The sequence below is a fragment of the Lacerta agilis genome, chromosome 6 (genome assembly GCF_009819535.1).
Source record: "Lacerta agilis isolate rLacAgi1 chromosome 6, rLacAgi1.pri, whole genome shotgun sequence".
NCBI classification, from domain to species: Eukaryota; Metazoa; Chordata; class Lepidosauria; order Squamata; family Lacertidae; genus Lacerta; species Lacerta agilis.
Window position 1 is genome coordinate 9,002,547 of NC_046317.1, and position 22,998 is coordinate 9,025,544.

The 22,998-nt window shown below is 46.7% G+C and overlaps 1 protein-coding gene across 1 annotated transcript in view; it reads left to right on the forward strand.

The window, feature by feature from the left end:
• The first annotated feature begins 12,506 nt into the window (after positions 1-12,506).
• NOS1AP (nitric oxide synthase 1 adaptor protein) overlaps positions 12,507-22,998 on the forward strand; it is a 46,136-nt gene continuing 35,644 nt past the window's right edge. Inside the window, exon 1 of the mRNA XM_033151363.1 lies at positions 12,507-12,666. Within this exon, the coding sequence (XP_033007254.1) occupies positions 12,544-12,666 (123 nt within the window). The 5' untranslated portion in view covers positions 12,507-12,543. The remainder of the gene's footprint in view (positions 12,667-22,998) is intronic.

A 22,998-nucleotide genomic window follows, 5' to 3' on the forward strand; every position in this document is an offset into this window, starting at 1 on the left:
CTCCGGGGGTGAGGTCGAAAGTCAAGCAATGGAGTTAGCAGTCCCAAAATGACCTCTCCCAGGAGCAAGCCTGGGCAGTGTGTCTCGAGGTCCTGGGCTGCTCAGATGACAAGACCCCCTCTCTTGGCCTTGCAGATGTGGCTCCAAGGAAAGCAGAGTTAGGCACCAGTTGGGCTGCAGGAGTTGTCAGAAAGGGGTTGTAAACGGCGCCATCCAACCCCCGAGGAACTCCGCTCCAGATTTGTGTAGAGTTTACTCCTTAGCCTTTTCTGCTCCTGAAGATATCAGACAAGGCAAATTAGGATCGGTGTTTTCCTTCTCCTCGATGGGCTACATTTCTAGGTTGATGAGCTCCATCTGCCCCTCACTTCCCCCCACAGCATGTGCAGAAACCAACTTCTGGACCACTGGACCCACTCCTGGTCTTGTGTGCTCAATCTGCTGGAGCCCGTCTTTGTACACAGGGGAAGTCCTGAACTCACTGAGCATTTGAGACTTCTTGGCTGCCCTCACCTGGTTCAGGTGGCCAGTCAAAGCCATTCCCGGGATGTGGCCGCTGTCGCATGCTGATGACTGTTTCTAGGAGCAAGAGAACAAACTTTTTATAAAAGAATGGAAATGGTTTATTGAATGATTACAAGCAAATTGTAAACAGATAAGAACACTGGCAGGATTATTGTAATAACCTGAAGTTTCATAAAAGTATATCTTTAAAGTAGATGAACAAATGAACAAATTAAGTTGATTTGAAATGTATAAACTTGAAAATCATAAATAAAATTCAGAAAGAAGGGGGAAAAAATTCACCAAAAATCTGATGTCGTCCGATGTACTCCAAACCGGAGCCAAAGCATGCAGGCCTGGCCAGGACGGATTTCCTGTTATAGCTTCTGGGGTTGTGAGCCTCACCTGTTCTGAGTCTATGCCAGCTGAGGAATCAGACAACTCAACCCCAAGTTTTGAGCCCCACCTGGGCTGTGGGTCCTTGCCTCCTTCCCTCCCAACTGACAGCTGTTAGTTCCGGAATCCTGAGCTGGGGGGGGGGTTACATCCCATTTTTGCCCCTTGAGGCCAAACAGGAAGTGCCCCCCCTGCTCTGCCACCCCACCAACACCCGTGGGACACTCACCACCCCTTGGCCACCTGCCCTTGGCGCTGCAGCAGAGCATGCAAGATCTCTCCTAAATCTCAATACATATTTTGCTCTCCTAGACATCTTGCAAGACTTTGATGAGATCTCACAAGATCTTGCAGGAGATCACCTACCTGTTTACCTGTAAGCACACACCTTTAATTCTTTTCATATTTAATACAAGTTTCTCAATCTACCAGATTTGCACGTAGGATCCTGTATCCTATGAAAAAACACATTTTGTTTTGTTCTATTGTTACATATTACTTGTGGCTTTCTAACCATTTGGAAGAAGCCTTCTGTCCCTTTTCTATGCTTTACACTCAGCAGGAAAGTCCATTTAAAATGAAACATGTAGTTGTTTTGCTGCTGCTTTTTCTGTTCTCAGGCATCAAAGTTAGCCTCCTAGCCCTGCTCCTCCAGTATACCAGAGCAACATCCCCCACCAGGAATCCCTGCTTGGCCTTTCATTGACCATAAGCAATATTCCATGGAGCCAGGTGGCGACACTCCCTGGAGAGAAATGTCCCATCTTGCCCATCTTTGGGGTATGACTTTGGCTTTGGTCTTGCGTTCAAGGGGTATAGGCTCTGTGCATGTACAGAGTTCATGATTCAGCAAATCAAAGGAAGAAAGCCAGGATTGACTTTTCTCACCAGGGACACAAGGAAGGGGAAGGTGTACGTTTAAGAAATCTAATTCCCCAAGGGCTGAAACTCTAATTTCTCAGCCAATTAAAAAACCCATAATTTCTCAGTAGACTGCTTGGTATCTGGTGGGCAGGGCTTGTGTACTTTGCTCCGGACGGGTCATGATCCCTTGGGCGTCCCGAGGCCGTTGTGCAGCAGCCGTATTGCGGCTCTGGAAGTGAGACATTGTCCTCAGAAGGCAAATAGTAACTGAGGTTCCCTTTTCTCTCCCTTGGAGGCCCTGAACAAGGAGCTTCCCGGCTTGTGATTTTCCGTTCAGAGTCTAGTGCAACTAGATGCGTTCTCTTGCCAGCCAAGAGTGGGGAGAGAGGTAGGAAAAGGGGGGGGGCGGCAGCACTTGTGCTAAAATGAGCTTTCATACGTGGTCAATTTGCCCCACACTCACATTCCAAAATATCTGCATGTTCACCTATCCAAGAGATGGTTCGTGTTGGGCTGGGGGGTCCCACAAGGCAGAATAAGTTGAGAGGCAAAGCCCAAGAAGTTTGAGGCATCCTCCTCGCATCCACCCAAACCCAACCCAAACAGCTTTGCTCCAGAACCAGCCCCTCCCTTCAGTTCTGTTCAGTTAAGAATGTCAGTTAAGAGGGACCAACTGTTATTTTCTTCCTTCTTGCCTGAGGTCATAATGGGCATGCACACTGGTATCTGTTTACCTGTTAGCACACATCTTTAGTTTATTTTTTTAAAAAATTAAAATACAAGTTTCTCAATCTACCAGCTTTGCACAAAACAGCAGTTTTGTGTGTGTGCGTGCGTGTTGCTCCAAGCCAGGAAACCTGAGATCTATGGATCTATGGGCACATACCCCCCCCTTTTTTAAATAATCTTTATTGAAAATTATGTCATACCATACAATAAAAACAAAACAAAACAAACTGAACAACAACAAAAAATAACTAATAATAAAAAACAACGTAACCAAATACACCAAATAAAATATAACAAAACAAATCTCGCATATTCATTCATTCTAACAAAAACAAATCAAAAGTCATTAAACCAACAGAATAAATCATAATACCTACATTCAACACTCAGTCTTATCAAATTCTTAGACTTCCACTTGGCGTCCTCTCAGGTTATTTGACTAAATCATTCACTACTGCTTCCTTTTACCACTAGACCACATACCTTACAGAAGTAACCTCTTATCCTTTTCCCCCTTTAACAATACGGAAGGTTAGAAATGGATCCAAGTTTTTATGGAAGGGCACTGTTTTTTCATATTCTCCCCAAATTTCTCCCAACTTTGATAGAATTTTTGATTGCTTCCTCCTCTTACTACTTCTGTTAACTTAGCCAAATCCAGATAACTATATAATTTCTCTTGCCATTCTTGGAGATTTGGTGCTTCTTGTCTCTTCCAATATGTTGCAATTAATAAATATCCTTGGTGCCGCTACCGCATAGAGAAATAATTTCTCATCCTCTTTTTTTAATTCCTTCATCTAATATGCCTAATAAAAAAGCTTCTGGATTTTTTAAAATATTATATTTCAATATTTTCTTAATTTCTTCAAAAATTTGAATCCAATTTTTTTTCACATACCCCTTTTGTGATCTACCATGCTTTCACAAAACTGCAGTCCAAAAATAAAAATAAGCGATGCCTCACTCCAAATTACGCAATGATTTGGAGTTGTTCACATGAAAGTTGTTCTATCTGTCGTTTCATTTTGCTACCAGAGGAAAACAGATGCAGTGAAAAATCCCATGTTTCATGGCACCCCACAAAATGAGTGTTTGGCACCCCAACCAATGCAGGTTGTTCGATTAACTTCAAAGCTGCACCAAATGCAGGCAAAAGTCTCAAACCAACGTTCGGTAGTAAAAAAATCAAGTTTCACCACACCCCAAAAATGAACCGTTGGCACCCCAACCCACAGGGTCACGGTTTCTCCAAAAAACGACATTGTCTGATCCACTCCAAAGCTGCACCAAACACAGGCAAAAGTTTCCCTCCAACGTTTGTGGTGAAAACCTCAAGTTTCACCACACCCCAAAAATGAGCCCCAAAACTCGACGTCATCTGATTCACTCCAAAGTAGCGCCAAGCACTGGCAAAATGTCCCATGCAGTGTTTAGTGGTGAAAACCGCACATTTCACGGCACCTCACAAAATGAGCCTTCAGTGCCCTAACTCACGTGTTCATGGTTTCTCCAAAAAGCCGACATGGTCCAATTCACTACAAAGCGGCGCCAAACACGGGCAAAAGTCTCCCTGCAATGTTTGTCGGCAAAAACCCCACATTCCATGGCACCCCAAAAAATGAGCCCTCGGCACCCTAATCTGCTGGGGTCACTGTTTCACCGAAAACCCGATGTCGTTGGATTCCCTCAAAAGCAGCACCAAACACTTTCAAAAGACGCCCTGAGATGTTTGGCGGTGAAAACCCCACGTTTTTCAGGGTTCTGTCAGCGGCTCCCGGCTGGTTGCCCAGGAAAGTATAAAGACAAGGAAAAGTTTCTTACTTACTGCCCTTTTTTATTTCAGTCTTCACAGACAGAGGCTGTAGAACCCAGCCTCTTGGATAATTGTGTTGTCCCGAGTGAATCTCCACCCCCCGCCGTCTCTCCCACTTCCTCATTCGTCATTCTCATCGTCTCCCCAGTGCCGGATTTACGTATAAGCTAAACAAGCTATAGCTTAGGGCTCCATACTCTTGGGCCCAACAAAAAAAAAATTAAAGGGAAAAAAAACCTGGATGTACATTTCCAAAATATAAGATATAAAAAAAACAAATAAAATAAGACCTACATACAGCAACAGTGTTTTGTGTTATGTAGGCTCCTATTTGTTTTGTGCAAATGGCTTTAGATACCTATTAGGTCCATAAATTACCATATAGCATATATCCCACACAAAAAACAGCGACAATTTGTTGTTGACAAAGGACAGCTGGACATATAAAGGGCCCCATTACCTTCAGTAGCTCAGGGCCTCATCACCTAAATCTGGCCCTGGTCTCCCAGACAGGTGCTGCTACTTGCCCCCTGTCTTTGAGCTCTTTGCTCTCCTACTTTTAAGGCTTGCTGATTTCTGGGAGATGGAGGGTCTGGAAGGCTTTCTAAAGACACTGTGTCCATCAGTTGTTGCCCCCCTGGTGCTTCCTCCTCCTCTCCCATTATTTCCCAACTTTCCCCCTCATCTGCCTCTGAGCTGTGACCTCCCTGAACTGCCTTCTTCTTCTCTGGAAGGGTCAGGATGGGAAGGTGGTCTCCACCATTCCTCCTCTGCCCAGTCCCTAACAGCGGTTGGATTAGGTGAGCCGAGGGGAGTCCCTTCCACTTACACACAATATTTTCATTAATATTTATCTACAGCACCATTCCCATTATGGTATCTGTTCCAACATTTAAATATTTATTTTAGTTTTCATCATACATTCTGATATTATAGCTCCTCCCCTACCTTCCTGGAGCTGCCTCAAACGTGTAGTTTAACCATGTAAGATATATCCTAAATTATTTTAAACATTTTCCCACTTCACGGGTCTTTCTATTCTTTCTCCTTTTGTAACAAAGTTACAGATCTGCACTGTTATGTACTGAGTTGAGCAGGATCCAAAATGCAGCAGTCTGATTGGTCCTAGAACAATAGGATTCAGAATGCAGCAGTCTGATTGGTCCTAGAACAATAGGATCCAGAATGCAGCAGTCTGATTGGTCCACAGGAGCCACCCAATCCAGCTCCAGGTGGAAGTGAATCCGCAACCTGATTGGCATACAGGAATATCCCGGAATTAGCCAATCACGTGGGGCCCATTGTGTAAATAATGTACCGGTATATAAAGCAGACGTTTTGGGGGAACTTCCATTCCTTGCTACTATGAGCTGAATAAAGAGCATGAAATCCACACTTGACTCCGAGTATATTTCATGCACTGTGTATTGTGCAAACTATTCCGCCTTCCTGCCAGTGAGTCTAAAATTATATCCAGGCAAAATTTATCTTTGAGGGGTTGCAAGCATTTTGTGGCCTTTTTTTAAACGTCCTTCAGGCAGGAACAAAACAAATTACCTGAGGGCTAGAGACATCCTGGGGATTTTGCTGAAGATAGTGGCATTCATTATTTAAACGAAGGAAAGATTAATATTTACGAGGGACAGATATATCCCTAAATTTAATTACTCGTTCCGTAGCCACACCTGATTTCATCAAGGCTTCCCCATTCTAGCTGATGCTGCTTCAACAAATTTCCACTTGTGACACATGGGAATTCAAATCTGCATAACAGACAACATTTTAATGTGCATTGGTGATTTTAAATAGTGATTTTAAAGTTGTTTTCTTTTCCCATGATGGTCGTTGGTCTCCCTGGGCTCTTAGGAGAAGGGCAGGATATGAGAAAAACAACTTCAATTAATTAATTAAAACAAATCTCATCCAAAGCACTAGCTGCACTGACATTTCTGAGTCAAATCCTACAGTAATTATAGTGATATACATAACATCCAACACACCCAAACCTCTCCTGCAATCCCTCGACTGATTTCACCTAAGAGCCACCCTTCTGGGCTCCAGTGCTTTCATATTGCTTGGCATTTTGTAGTAGGAAAGTAATTATAGGACTTGTTGTTGTTCAGTCGTTCAGTCGTGTCCGACTCTTCGTGACCCCATGGAGCAGAGCACGCCAGGCACCCCTATCCTCCACTGCCTCCCACAGCTTGGCCAAACTCATGCCAGTCGCTTCGAGAACACTGTCCAACCATCTCATCCTCTGCCGTCCCCTTCTCCTTGTGCCCTCCATCTTTCCCAACATCAGGGTCTTTTCTAGGGAGTCTTCTCTTCTCATGAGGTGGCCAAAGTATTGGAGCCTCAACTTCAGGATCTGTCCTTCCAGGGAGCACTCAGGGCTGATTTCTTTAAGGATGGATAAGTTATAGGACAGTAAGTCTCATTTTCCTCACTTTCTAGCTACGGAGATAGCAATGAATGTGGCCAAGGCTGAGGTGGAAGGAAAGCTAGGTAGGTAAAAGAAAAAGGTAAAGGTAAAGGACCGCTGGTTAGGTCCAGTCAAAGGTGATTATGGGGTGCAGCGCTCATCTTGCTTTTAGGCTGAGGGAGCCGGCGTTTGTCCACAGGCAGTTTTCCGGGTCATGTGGCCAGTAGGACTAAACTGCTTCCAGTGCAACAGACCATGATGGAAACCAGAGCGTATGGAAACGCCGTTTACCTTCCCACCGCAGTGGTGCCTATTTATCTACTTGCGCCGGTGTGCTTTTGAACTGCTAGATTGGCAGAAGCTGGGACAGAGCAACGGGAGCTCGCCCCGTCACGTGGATTCAAACCACCGACCTTCTGATCATCAAGCCCAAGAGGATCAGTGGTTTAGACCACAGTGCCGTGTCCCTTCCACTTGCTGCACGGAGGCACAGGCTGACTAGTGCCTCTGGCGAGGCTGCAGAGAAACGTTCTTTGCTCAGTGGGTTTGATTTCAAGCTTTGCTCCCTTTACCCGTGCAGCTTGATTTCAAACTGTGCCAGCAAAGGAAGCCCAAACCGCTCGGGCAAAGGAAAATGCCGTACCAGACAACATGGACACATTGGGTGTCCTGTCCAGCGGTTCCAGTTCCAGCACATGGAGGCCCAAGCTGGTGCCTGGCTGCAAATCTCTTCTCCCCATTTTTTAATCTGATTTCCACAGCGGTTGTGGCTCAAGGGCTTTTGCTCACTTTCGGTTGCCTTGTTCCTTCACTGCTTGAGCTACACAAGATTTTCACAGTGTGCAGTCAGGCTCAGTGGTGAAGCTACATGGTCTGGCACCAGGGGGTGGATAGCAGGAGGGCCGTGGCTGGTGCGTGTCCCGGGGGGCGTGGCATGCCACCCGCTGGTGTATGGGCACCCAGCATGGTGGTGGGTGTGTGGCGCATGTCCGGGGAGGCGGTCGCGATGCTACCCCCCTCCATGATGGTGCTGGGGGCGGTGCGCTCCCCCCACACCCCTGTTCCTCTGCCAGTGGTCAGGCTTCCCTTGTGTCTCTTCCAAGGGAGATTCTCCTATTCTTAAACTCAAGGTGAGGGTTCCCTAGGAATCCAGGGGACCAACCGACTGGGACTGTGGTCCGCTATTGGGCTGAATGATGAACTACCTCAGATGGTGCCATTTTGAAAGGCGAGAGACTATTTGAACCTCTCCGAAACATCTCATCCTGCCATGGAGCACAGGCAAGATACTAAAACAATGTTAAGGAGTTCTCCTTTAACAATGGTTGTTGCACCCTTCTTTTTCACCCCCAGCATTCATGGCAGCTACCGTGTCTCTTTTTACAGTCCTGCAATCTTGCCCATTCCTCTCTCTCACAAGTTTGGCCTTGCTATCGCTTGACATATGAGCTTGTCTCGGAAAGATCCCAGTTAAGATGCTCATATGCAAAGCGAAAGGACAACAGCCACCATAAAAGGAATACATTAATTTTAGTCTGAGAGCTCTACTGGATAAGAAGAAGTTAGGCCTCAGCCACCACCGAAAAGTACAAAAACACAGCCCTGGAATATTTCCGTTTCTGCAAAAGACATTTCCTTTTCAAGAAAATGAGAAGAAGCTCTCTCAATGGCAAAACATTGTTCTTAGTGGATCTGAAAACAGCCAGAAATCTTTCTCAGTTCCTCAGCATTTAAAATGAGTTGGTGTGAGAAGCAGGAGATACTTTAGCAAAGCCATCTCTTGGGATCTACTGGAAATCTCTCTTACCAATTTCCCCCAAATGCTCGACAGGTGGCACCAGAGCTTGCCTTTCATGGGAGGCCAGTATAGCTGATTCAGCCTTGAAAAGGGTGAAGTGAACACGGCTTACAATTTTCATATCAGAGGGAAGCTTTGGAAAAGAGCTTGGAGGCAGGAGGGCCCCATCAGAGCCCACCCCACCCCCATTTTCCTGGTTTCAGGGAGGCAGCAAAGGACTGGGGTGCCAGGGGTGTGTGTCAAATGTTGCCAAGAGTTGCCAAAAAAGGTGCCACATGTTGAACTGCCCGGCATACACTCATGGATTTACATCTGATTTAAGTGTGTTGCACTCAATAAAAGCATGCCATAATCATCTGGTATACTTTAAGGTGCCATAAAACTCTTCGCCCTGTCTCCACTGCTGATTAGAGGATGCTGAGGTGAATTAATTATTACTTGGGTGTGTCTGTGTGTTATTGGGTTATTGTTTTCATTCTGATTATATATGTTGCGATCTTTTCTGTGAACCGCCCTGAGACATCCGGGTATAGGGCGGTAGCCTATATAAATTCAATAAGTAACAAAACAACAACAACAACAACAACAACAACAACTTAGACCAGGGCAACTGCAAATGTTCTACACATTTCCACAGACCCCTGTGGGACAGTAAGGAACAATGCAAATCTTCTTCAGGAGAAGACGACTGTCTATGCCTTAGCATTAGTGTGCAAAGCAGGCAGGGCACTATTAAGACTCGTACAAGCGATGACAAACCTAGACAGGATCTTAAAAAGCAGAGGCAAAGGTCCATATAGTTAAAGCTATGGTTTTCCCAGTAGTGATGTATGGAAGTGAGAGCTGGACCATAAAGAAGGCTGATCACCGAAGAATTGGTGCTTTTGAATTATGGTGCTGGAGGAGACTCCTATGGACTGCAATAAGATCAAACCTATCCATTCTGAAGGAAATCAGCCCTGAGTGCTCACTGGAAGGACCGATCCTGAAGCTGAGGCTCCAATACTTTGGCCACCTCATGAGAAGAGAAGACTCCCTGGAAAAGACCCTGATGTTGGGAAAGATGGAGGGCACAAGGAGAAGGGGACAGCAGAGGACAAGATGGTTGGACAGTGTTCTTAAAGCGACTAACATGGGTTTGACCAAACTGCGGGAAGCAGTGGAAGACAGGAGTGCCTGGCGTGCTCTGGTCCTTGGGGTCACGAAGAGTCGGACACGACTAAACAACAACAACAATAAATGTTCTTCCTGTCCTTCCTTATTAGTGATGCAATATACAGTGGTACCTCAACTTACGAATTTAATCCGTTCCGAATGCACATTCGTAGGTCGAAAAATTCGTAAGTCGAAAAAAGCGATTTCCCCATAGGAATGCATTGAAAACAAAAATTCGACAAAATTCGTAAGTCGAGTAAACTGCATCTAATACCGCCAACGGATGTCCTTCGGATGTCGAAAAATTCGTAGGCGCGCGGGCACTTTTTTCATTCGTAAGTCGAGTAATTCATAAGTCGAGGTACCACTGTACCTCTAGAGAGCCAGTGTGGTGTAGTGGTTAAGTGAGGTAGACTCATAATCTGGTGAACCGGGATCGTGTCTCCGCTCCTCCACATGCAGCTGCTGGATGACCTTGGGCTAGTCCAGGCACCCCCAAACTCGGCCCTCCAGATGATTTGAGACTACAATTCCCATCATCCCTGACCACTGGTCCAGTTAGCTAGGGATGATGGGAGATGTAGTCCCAAAACATCTGGAGGGCTGAGTTTGGGGGATGTCTGGGCTAGTCACACTTCTTTGAAGTCTCTCAGCCCCTCTCACCTCACAGAGTGTTTGTTGTGGGGGAGGGAGGGAAAGGAGATTGTTAGCAGCTTTGAGACTCCTTCAGGTAGTGATAAAGCAGGATATCAAATCCAAACTCTTCTTCTACTTTTCTTCTCTATATTCCTTCTAGGAGCCTCATTGTTGGGCATAATAATCCTTCAAGCCCCATAATAAATTGTTGGGATCCTTGTGTGGCATGCATTGCCACCCAAAAGGCAAAAATGGCAGCTTTGAAATACAATGGAGCAGTTGCGTATATCGATTAACGAACCAGGGCAGAACTGGTAGTCCAGAAAAAGAAATCCTCCTGGCAGAGATTATAGTGGGAACGGACAACCAGCTCTGCCCACAGAAGGCACCACCAAGAGCAAGGTCACACCCGCAGCACAACCACCCGCATTTGCAATAAAATAATAAATTTTATTTATTTCGTTTTTCAGCTTAAAATTTTACCGTAACCTATCCAACTGAAATGGGATTTAAAATTCACAGCATGTTATACGTTGAAAGAAAATTATATGAAAATAATGTACCGTTGGCGGTGCTTTTTTCTGGGGGGACGCAGGGGTACGCATACGCCTGAACATTTCGTGAATCTTAATTCTGACTTCGTTGAGGGGTAGTATTTCATTAGGAGTAGGAAAAGAGAGTACCCCTAAACATTTTTTTTTGGGGGGGGGGAAGCAATGACAGTTTGTATTTAACTCCTAGTCAGTTAGCAAAAATGTATAAAACGGGGTCAAATGTATGCTGGAAATGTAAGGGGAAAAAAGGCACCTTTTATCACATGTGGTGGAAATGTAAGGTAGTAAAAGGATTTTGGGAAATGATATATAATGAGTTGGAAAAAATGTTTAACATAACCTTTGCTTTTAAAAATAGCCTTCCTTTTAGGAATTCTAGGTGCCAAAATCCCAAAGTAGCAGAAAATACTATTTATGTATGCAATCACAGCTATGCGGGTGTTATTGGACCAGAGATGGGGCAAGCTTCACTTGTTTTTTCTCCCTCAGACATTTTATACTGTATAGTTTGGGGCCATCCAATCCTCCTGCAAAAAAAGAGAGGATATTACTTTGCATTTCATACGAAGTATATGTAGATTTGTGCAAATTGTGTCCTCTTCTGCAAGGAGGCCAGAGGGCCCAATCCACGCAGCGTGCAGGGCTCAGAAAACCCTGCTGGCACCCCTTGAGGGCCCATCCTGTGCCCTCGATCACCTGCCCCGGGAAGGGGCTCTGTGAAGGCTCCCCCCCCCCGCCACCTTCTTCTCAGCCCAGTTCCTTATACTTTTCAAGTTACGTCCCATTAGCTTTACAATCAATTTAACATTTCAGAGTTTGACTTCCTTCCCCCTCTTTCTGCGGTTCCTTCGGTTTATTTTTTTAATAACTCCCGCATAACCAAATTAATTTAATTTACTCATTTAATTATCTACTTTAAATATATACTCTGCCGGCTATTACAATAATCCTGCCAATGTTTTTATCTGTTTGCAATTTATTCAACAAACCATTTCCATTCTTTCATAAAAAGTTGATCTTGATTTCTTATTTCTTCTGGCAAGTTTCGCCATTTCTGCATATTCCATAAGTATTTTTTTATGCACTCTCCCTTTGCTTCTTTCCATTTTCGGGCAAGTAGCATATTCTTGCCGCTGCAGTCGCATACATGAATAAATTTCTATACAATTTAGGCTATAATTCCCAGCCCAATTTCAAGCGGGAGCCCCCCCCCCTTCCAGCCGCCGACTCGACGGCTTATCCTGCTACACGGAAGCCGCCTTTGGGGAGGGGTGTCCGGTCGCTTTTCCGACCCCCCCGGGACGGAGAGAGGATCGTCCGGACGGAGAGGCAGCGCGTCCTTGGCCAGGACGGCGCACCGCCACTCGACGGCTGCACCGATCGCGGACAAGGCGGGCCGCGCGGGTGTCGCGGGCGTCGCCGTCGCTGCTCCCGCCCGGCCGGCTGCTTCCCCCGGCTGCGCGGCTCCTCCTTCCCGGGCGGCGCATGCCCGGCAGCGGCGTGCGCTCTCCCGGCGGAGCTTCCTCGGGGGCGGTGCCGGCACGGGGCCCGCCTCCCCGGGTTCAGGCCGAGGGGCCGCCGGCGGACCAAGGGAGCGCCAGGGCCAGGGGAGCGCGATCGACCGCCTGCGTGCCGGCGCCTTGCCGCCGCCGCCGCCACCCTCCCCGCGATGCCCGTCGGGGCCTCCCCGTCGGCCAAGACCCGCTACAGCCTGGTGGACGACCGGCACGACCTGCGCGTCCCGCTGCACAACGACGACGCCTTCCAGCACGGCATCGCCTTCGAGGCCAAGGTAGGCGCCCGGCGGACGGACTAGAGGTCGAGAGGGCTCCCGAGCGCGTGCAGAAAGCCTCCCCCTTCCAGGGCGCGCGGCGGCGTTTCCTCCAGCGGTGCTTGGTGGGGGGCAGAGGAGAGGGCAATTGGCTCTGTTCCTTGGGATGAGGCTGTGCGCTCTGCACGTGCTCGAAAGCACCCTTGCTGCCTCCGCGCGCTTCGCATCTGGATCCCACCCCAGGGAGTGTAGGGGCGAGCCCGGGTTCGAGTCGAAGGAAAGAAAGAGGGGGGGGGGCTCTGGCGGTCCTGGACCCGTTTTGGACGGGGGTCCTTCTGTCTCGAAAGGGTCGCCCGTGCCAAGGTGGAGGAGGTGGTTCCGAAACAGTCTGCTTGGAGGGCTCCTGCTTGTGCCCCCGCGCAAAGGGCACGATGTCTGCCCAGCGAGGCAGCTTCCGAGTGGGCATTGAGCGAACTCGCTTTCCTGGGCGCCCTTTCCTGGCGATAACAGCCTCAATGTAACAATACCAATTTATAATACAGTTATTAATAGCAATAGCCTGCTGGGATCTCCGAGTCCCGGAGTGGTACCTTGCTCCTTTGGCTCTGCTTGGGAGCAGGTGCCCTTTGTCTCTTGTTTGCCAAGCAGGCAGGTGTGCCCTCTTCTTTCCCTCCCTGCCCGGAGAGGAACAGGGCAGCGCTTAACCATTTGCCCTCTCCGCTCTTGGCTTGCTCTGAATCAGGAGGGGAGGCCCTGGGCAAAGGCAGCTGGGCATCTCAGGTAGCTGGTGCCACCTTTGTGCTGGGGTCCCTGCCATGGCACCTGCAGGCGCTGCCCCCTTCATCGCAAGGGGCAATGGGGGGGAGGGCTTTTGCTTCCCCCTCCCCCTTAAAAGGGCATAGAGTTGAAGGACAAAGTTGAAACTCGCTTTGCCTTCCAGTCCTCTGGTCGGTCCTCTTTCAGGCTCAGCTTGCCACCTGAGCGGCTTGAACAGAAAGCAGAGCGATGGAGAGAAAGGGTGGGTGGGTGAATTTAGGGCGGGGAGGGGGGGGAGAAAGATGGTGCGGGGGGAATGTGGGGTGCCACTGGGAGGGGTCACATAGTGCTAGAGAAAGGAGGCTGGATCCAATAAAATGAGTTGCTATTGAAATTGCATTTTTAAAATGTGTGTCGTCGTCGTCGTCCCTTAGGCCCCCCCCCCCCGCCCTGCTGCATCCTTCACCTCAGCCAGAAGGCTTTCTCTCTGCCACATACTTTGGCACAACCTCATAACGTACCCAGACTGCGTTGTGCTGATCACCCATTGCTTAAAACAATGACAGCAACCTAAATGACAAGAAAAACAATGACAACAACCTATTGCTCATTCCGCCTCTAAAGCATGCATCACTGGCCTTATTATTATTACTTATTGAATTTATATACCGCCATATACTCAGGGGTCTCAGGGCGGCTCACAAAATAAAATCAAGATATAAAACCACAAAATACATAATAAAAACAACCAATAGCCCCCCCAAAAAAACATTTAAAAAGGGCATAGGATGTCAATCAGGTCAAGCAAAGGCCTGTTTAAAAAGGAACGCGTTTGCCTAGCGCCTAAAGGTGTCTAATGAAGGCGCCAGGCGAACTTCCCTGGGGAGTGCATTCCACAGACAGGGAGCCGCTGCAGAGAAGGCCCCGTTTTCGTGTTGCCACCCTCCGGGCCTCTCAAGGAGGAGGCAAACAAAGGAGGGCCTCAGAAGATGATCTCAGGGTCTGGGTAGATTCATATGGAAAGAGGCAGTCCTTGAGGTATTGCAGCCCTGAGCCGTTTCAGGGTTTATAGGTCAAAACCAGCACTTTGAATTGAGCCCGGAAACTACCGGTAATTGGTAGCCAGTGAAGATGGACCAAGATCGGTGTAATATGCTCAGACCGTCTTGCTCCGGTGAGCAACCTGGCCGCTGAATTCTGCCTTATCATAAGGCAAGCAAGGGCAGGAAGGAACGGAAGACAGAAGCAGGCATTGCATCTTAGCAGAATGGGAATAGGTTTGACTCATCCATGAGTATCATATAGCAGCAGGCCATCTGGTGCGGGGCTCAGTACGGAGACAGACTTTACCCATGTGAGTAAGTGTAGGAGCGGAACAAAATGGGCAACTAATGGGAAATTCAAGCAAGCGTCCAGGGAGGGAATACTGTGATCTGCTTCGGAAAGTCTTTGGGTTTTGCAAAGCAGCATGCAAGTTCCGTTAAAAACAAACCCTGGGAGTTTGGTAACCTACACGGACACAGAATCGCGGAAAAAGTCCACGCCAGTTGTATCTTGTACATTTGGTACCCAGATGTCTGTTCCTGCTTATGTATGTTCCATCCTGTGTGTTACCCAACTTAGTGCTACATTTCCGTGTTGGATAAAAGTAAGTTATGTTCATGAACGATGCCTTATTATGCATTTGGGCAGGTATTCTATTGCCCTCTTATCATTAGACTGCTGTTTGTGTCCCATAATCATCCCCCCCGCCCCCCTTCTTAAATTGCACGCAGCGATTATTTTCTTCTTTTTTAAAAAAAACAACACCATCAGGTTTGGCACATTTCCACCTGTTCACATATCCCCGTTCGTTCTTTCTGTAGATGTGAGGCACGGTTCTGACATCGCCCAGCCCTGACTAGTTCTGAATGTTGTCGCTGTTTTATTCATTTATTCATTTTTCACGTGCATCAAAGCAATTAACAAACATGCCATTAAAACATTATAGATTGTCATTATTGCTCTCTGCTATCATCACGAATTTGCACATGTGACCCAGTCACTTCTGGCTACGCCGGGGGAGGGGGCTTGTCTTCATTTTTTTTTTCCTACCGTAAACTGGCAACATGGGTTATGATGAACCTTAAAGCACTAGCAGGCTTGCAAATAGTTGCTTTCCTGGTTGCTTAGGACAAGTAAGAATTGCCTAGGTAACCAGGCAAGAACTTAGCTCTTTCTTGAGCACAAATGAATCACACAGATATGTTGGGGTGGGCAAACTAGGTTTTTTTTTGTTTTGTTTATGATGGATTTGTATTTACAGTTAAATACTGGGGGGTTATTATTTTTGTTTGTTACTATGTTATGTAAGGGACGCGGGTGGCGCTGTGGGTTAAACCACAGAGCCTAGGGCTTGCTGATCAGAAGGTCGGTGGTTTGAATCCCCGCAACGGGGTGAGCTCCCGTTGCTCGGTCCCTGCTCCTGCCCACCTAGCAGTTCGAAAGCAGGTCAAAAGTGCAAGTAGATAAATAGGTACCGCTCCGGTGGGAAGGTAAATGGCATTTCCGTGCGCTGTTCTGGTTCACCAGAAGCGGCTTCGTCATGCTGGCCACATGAACCGGAAGCTGTACGCCGGCTCCCTCGGCCAGTAACGCGAGATGAGCGCCGCAACCCCAGAGTCGGACACGGCTGGGCCTAATGGTCAGGGGTCCCCTTTACCTTTATGTTATGTAATTTTGTATTTTTATATTGTAAACTGCCCTGGAAGCCTTGGATAAAAGATGAAATAAAATAAATGAATGAATCAATAGAAAAATAGTTGGGCAGATTTTCAGATGTTGATTATTGTTAAAGAATTGACTTCACTGGAACAATAAAATGGTTTTGGCTTTTCCCAGCTCTCCTTAATGTAACGTCTCACTTGCAGCAGCAGTTTTTCATATGTTTACTTCAGCCGGCGCCTCTCACCTTCCTTGGGGAAAGCAGAATTTGGTTCCACACATCTCGTTGCATCGTTTCCCAAGCTTGGCATTGTAACGGGACCCACTTCTGAGTAGGCTGCATTCAGACAACACTTTCCTGATGTTTCCTTACCTGATTTTCTGAATACGTTTTATGCGATCTTTCACATGACATAAAAGCCACTTCTAGAAATCTTAGTGGGAGTTTAGCACTCATTTCCATGTTAAATTGCTTCCGGGGAGGAAAAATCAGCTCGCAGTATTGTTAACCTGGAAAATCACAGGAGTTTTGCACTGCAATTTGGCAAGGTTTTCATGGCTCAAGCCGTGTGATGAATTTTGGGGTGATATTCCAGCATGCAGTTATTTCCTGCCAATTTCGTGAGTGAAATGGGGGGGGGGGAGGGGGAGAGCGACAGACCAGGGACAGAAGCCCTGCTATAGAATCAAGATCAACGAAATGCTGAACCTTCTTGTCAGCTGGGGAGATGGTTGTCCCAGCAGCTGGCCTTATTTGAGGACTGTGGCCATCAATTAAGATACTGCTTCCCATTGCTAGAATGAAGTGGACAGGCCAGTGGTGGGTGCAAAACATGACCAGATCCACGTGTTTTCCAGGTGATATGTGACTGTGTGGTTGATGGACACCATTAAAGGAACATCAGAGATGTTTCTCTGATCTGTGTGTTAATGCTCAGGCCGTATGACGTCAAGTGCCTGGCCTGGAGATTCTGAGCTGTACTGAAAAATGTAAGGTGTAAATGGGCTTTTAAGGGTTTTGCAACTCTTAAGATGGGCAGTGCCAAGGTGCCTTGTTCTTGTTGTTTAGTCGTGTCCTAATCTTTGTGACCCCATGGACCAGAGCACGCCAGGCACTCCTGTCTTCCACTGCCTCCCGCAGTTTGGTCAGACTCATGTTGGTAGCTTCGAGAACACTGCCAAGGTGCTTTAGGGATCTAAAGGTGCTTTTAGGGTTGCCTTGGGGTTGTTGTTTTCCAAAATCTGGTGGGAAATGCTGGCATTTTAGGCCATATTCTGAATTTGCACTGCTTGCTCTTGAATTTCTTTGGAAGGCTCAGAAACGGCAGGTTCATCTCTTCCGCCTCTCCACAGTAACACACATTAGCCTCACTGACATACTGTATTTAGCATTCAGTATTTCCATAACTTCACATACAAGGTTCCTCTGACATCGATGTTCCCAACTGGTGGATTTCCCCAGGAATGTTTGAGTAATCTTTCTGCATCCTTCTGATAACCTTTGTTGGAGCTTTAGCAATGTGCTGTGGTCTAAACCACTGAGTCTCTTGGGCTTGCCGATCAGAAGGTTGGTTGTTCAAATCCTCGCAACGGAGTGAGCCCCCGTTGCTCTCTCCCAGCTCCTGCCAACCTACCAGTTCAAAAGCACACCAGCACAAGTAGATAAATAGGTACTGCTGCGGTGGGAAGGTGAACGGCGTTTCCGTGCACTCTGGTTTCCATCATGGTGTCCCACTGCACCAGAATTGGTTTAGTCCTGCTGGCCACATGACCCGGAAAGCTGTCTGTGGACAAACGATGGCTTCCTTGGCGTGAAAGCGAGATGAGCGCCGCAACCCCATAGTCGCCTTTGACTGGACTTAACTGTCCAGTGGTCTTTTACCTTACCGTTACCTTATTCCCTCTCCCACTGCTTTAAGTCTGAAAGAGCCCAAAGTATTGGCGTTTGCAAGCAGGCTGTTCTGTTGTGCTAGAGGTGGCCAGATTCCCTGTTCTATGGTGAGATCATGAATGCCCATCTTCCCAGAGGTGGAACACAGTGGGAGGTGGGTACTGGATCTTGTAGCCTCGGAGGAGTGCAACAGGGAGACAAGAAACTTGGAGGACCTCCAACCTCGACATCTTTGCCAGTGATCTGGGAACCCTGACTGTGGGGAAAATAGATAGAAATGCACCCCTAGGCTTCCTATAATATCAGGCTAATTTGATTGAAGGACAAAATTAAAAATTAAAAAATTCCTTCCAGTAGCACCTTAGAGACCAACTAAGTTTGTTCTTGGTATGAGCTTTCGTGTGCATGCACACTTCTTCAGATACACTGAAACAGAAGTCACCAGACCCTTAGTGACTTGCCCAAGGTCTCACCTGAGATGGGCCTGAAGCTGTATTTTCCAGATCTAATCCCAACTTGTCATCAGTTCCTACTGGGCACAAAGCCAGTAAGACTCCGCATCTTCTTCATGCCATCTGTCTATAAGACAACTTTTCACAGCGGTGGCTAAGTTCTGGCCGCCATGGGGATATTGGGTTCCCCCCCCCCCAGATCTCCCCCAATGGCTGCCCAGGCTGGCTGGCTGGGGCTGATGGAAGTTGGAGCCCAATGACACCCAAAAGGCCACAGATCTGCCACCCACGTTGTACGACTGCTTCACTGCGTAAAAACTCTTTGCTGAAATATTTGGGCAGCGAGTTCCTCCACCCAGTTTGGGGTGAGTTAATTACTACCCTCTCTAAATCCCATTTCCTCTGGTTTTGGATTATGGAGCATTTCACTTCATGTCGGAAAGAACAACAACAAAAACTTAACAAAGGGAGTGTGGGGTGGTGGCAGGCAGGTGGGCAAATGCCAGCTCTCTGGTTTGGTGTCAGGACAAGCAAAGTTGGATGTGCTGGTCAAACAATGGATGAGAGGGAGAGAAGGCTATGCAAAGAGCTGAGCTGGGAGAAGTCTGTGCGAAGAGGCAAAAGAAGTGAAGATTCCTTTCATAGGAAGACTGAGCTTTGGGGCGTGGGGAGAGAGGGTTTTATTCTGCCAGGAGAACTAATTTGGCAGAAGAAAATGGCATTTTCATATTATAAACGGCATGCATTCCCAGGACCACATTACTCCTGCTCTGACTCTTTAAATACCTCCCGACAGTTCTATGTGTTTTATCTTGCAACCAGGACGTGGGCGGCATTGTGGTCTAAACCACGGAGCCTCTTAGGCTTGCCGATCAGAAGGTCGGCGGTTCGAATCCCCATGACGGGGTGAGCTCTCGTTGCTGTGTCCCAACTCCTGCGTTTCCCTGCGCTCTGGTTTCCGTTGCGCCAGAAGCGGTTTAGTCCTGCTGGCCACATGACCCAGAAAGCTGTCTGTGGACAAACGCCGGCTTCCTCGGCCTGAAAGCGAGATGAGTGCCTCAATCCCATAGTCACCTTTGACTGGACGTAACCATCTGGGGGGTCCTTTACCTTTTTTTTTTAACCTATGAAAAGAGCCATGGTGGGAATAGGAAACAACACGGCAAATTTACTCTCAGATATCAACTTCTGAAGTAAAATATTACCGAGCATGAACTATGCACATCAGATATTTAAAGAATATTCTCTGTTAACATTTGTAAATAATAATTAGGAGAATTTTTGAAAGCAACACCCTTAGGACAGGCAGAAATTCAGCAGATGATGTTTTCCCCATTGTTGCTACTGCAGGGCTGAATTCTTACTACCTAGCTCTTAAGACAAAAAACCCAAAACCTATTCACGCAAAGAGTTTGACACAACTAAACCCAGTGGAATCATTGCACTGAAGCGCACTAACTCTTCATAGGACTGGACTGTGATCCATCCAGCTCCTCTGAGCAAATTGTAATTCTGGGTAACAGGTCTACTCAGATTGAAGTTTGCGTGTGAGATGATGAACTGTTTGATGTATGCGTTTAGCTACAGTTAAAGAAAGATGGTTAAACATTGTGCAGCGTTGCCTTGTGCATATTTTCTCAGACATTCCACCCCATAACTGCCCCCCCCCCATGCATGTGCCTTTTCTCCATGCACGAACCCTGGTTAAAATATTCCCAAAGTTAAAGAGTAGGCAATTTAGGGTGTTGGCCTAAGTGCACAGCAGTTAGTGGCTGGCAAGGAGAGAGTTCAAGGAGCCTGCTTTGGTTGAAATGGAGATAAGATAAAGGTAAAGGGGACCCCTGACCATTAGGTCCAGTCGTGTCCGACTCTGGGGTTGCGGCGCTCATCTCACGTTACTGGCCGAGGGAGCCGGCGTACAGCTTCCGGGTCATGTGGCCAGCATGACTAAGCCGCTTCTGGCGAACCAGAGCAGCGCACGGAAATGCCATTTACCTTCCCGCCGGAGCGGTACCTATTTATCTACTTGCACTTTGACGTGCTTTCGAACTGCTAGGTGGGCAGGAGCTGGGACTGAGCAACGGGAGCTCACCCCATTGCGGGGATTCAAACCACCGACCTTCTGATCAGCAAGCCCTAGGCTCTGTGGTTTAACCCACAGTGCCACCCACGTCCCGTTGGAGATAAGATAGGTGACAACATTTCCCTTGTGCGTCTCCTTGCCTCTTTTAGGATGTTTAGCACTGGACCCAAATGTCTTCCAGTCTGTTTCTTCGGCTACTCAATGGTGCTAATTTGCATTTGGGACTATAATTGAAAAGCATTCCTGTTTTTCAAATTGCAGGGAGTACGATTTTGAATTAAGTACTAGGAACCTGAAAGGGGAGTTAACTCAGCACCAGAACTGGCTCGCCAGGAGGTTGTGAAATCATCTGCCTTGAGAAAGTTTTCCAGAAAGGAGAAGTTACTGGGGTGGTTTAGACATAGGTGATCACAGGGGCTCGGAAACACTGTGAAAGGATGGGAAATGATTCCCCCAAGCATGAAACATTTTCCTCCCCACGCAAGTGGGGTGTGTGTGTGAAAGTGGAGCACAAGGCTCCAGTGCAGACCCTCCAAGTGTCCCTACTTTCCAGGGACGGTCCCAGATTTACAGAAGCCGTCCCCGTTTCCGATTTGATCCCGGAATGTCCCGCTTTTCATTAGGATGTCCCAATTTTCATCGGTGAAGTGTTGGAGGGTCTTGATTTAATGTGATACAGCCTTTAGGAGACATCTGAAGGCAGCTCTGTATAGGCTAGGTGTTTTTTTTAAAAAAAATTAATGCTTAATGTTTCATTATGTTTGTTTGTTTATTTGGTTTTTCAGATTACAATTTTACAACCACATATCCAACATACAACATAAAAAACAAAGATTCTGAAGAATCTCCTTGACTGCTCCCCTTTTGTGGGTCCTATTGTTAATCATTTCCTCCCGCATCTTTTATAACAATCCTATTCTTTTATCTCTCCATTGTATCCAAAATTCACCATTAAACTACAAGTCATATTCCAACCCTACTAACGATTTTAACTGTTTACAATGGTCTTTAAGATAAATTATAAATTTTCCCCATTTCGGCATAATCCATCAACTTGATCTGCTATTCTTCTCCGGTCGGGACTTTATCTTCTTTCCATCTCTGAGCCAATAACATCTGTGCAGCCGTGGTCACATATATAAATAGTCTTTTTAGCTCACTTGGGATTTCGGCACCTAAAATTCCTAAAAGAAAGGCCTCAGGGTTTTTGTTTTTTTTAATAGAAAAAGTTATTTTAAATATTCTTTTCAGTTCATTATATATCGGTTGGTTTGTTTTTAAGGGAAGGGAGTTTCGAAAAGTAATGCCTCCCCCTTGCACATATCTAAAGCAGCTGTCAGTCAGGATTCTCTTCCGATATAAAAAGGGGTTTAACAGGTGGGTGATGTCTCTGAAACACTCTTTGCCGGGCTACATTACCTGCTTATATGCTGCTTATATGGGAAAGAAAAGGAGTGGAGAGAAGGGATGCCATTGTTGCTTAGCCTAGCACACAGCATGCGTTCCTTGATTTCTTAAGGCACACATTTTTATTAAATTTTCTGCTTTACAATTTAAAATACTCATTTTACATCCTTCAGATATCAATGGCTTCCCTTCTTCTCTTTCCATGGCTCATTTTACATATCATAAATCCCTGCATATTTTACAAAAAACTATACCATTCAGTATTCCATTTTTGCATCCATCAAAACTTGTTTACACTGTTGAATTTATCTCAACGCTGCCAGCGTTTTCAGCTGTACACAGTTACTTCCCATATATTCAATAAACCTTTTCCAATCTTCTCTAAAGCTATGGGGCTGTCCCTCAGACCTTGCGGGGGGCCAGACTATAATTTGAATATTCAATAAATATTTTCCAATCTTCTCTAAATGTGTGTTCTTCTTGTTCTCTTTTTCTATAAATTAAGTCTGCAAGCTGTGCATATTGAGTCAACTTGAGTTGCCATTCTTCTTTGGTTGGGACCTCGCTCGTTTTCCATTTTTGGGCTAACAAAACATGGGCCGCAGTAGTGGCATACAGAAATAACCTTTTTGACACCTGGGAATTTCAGTCTGAATTATCCCCAACAGAAAGGACTCTGGGTTGGGGGGGGGGGAGTACTTTAAACATTTTTTTTCAATTTATTACAGATCATTTCCCAATACTCTTTTACCCTTTTACGTGTCCACCACATATCAAAGACCATTCCCTCCACCTCTTTGCATCTCCAGCACTTATCTGATTCATTCTTATACATATTAGCAAGCCTACTCGGAGTAGGCAGAAGGTGTACTTCCTGAAAAGCTAGACAGAGTCATCGCATGAATCAGATGGTCCCTTGAGTCTTCCTGTTAGCTGGCTAGCTTCTGTTCCCGCATCCTTCTGATTGTACACCCTACTGTTCCTTTTTTTGATGTCCCCTTCGGTCATGTGCATCTGCTCCACATCTTTGACCACATCACCTCTGCTTGTGTGATTCAGAA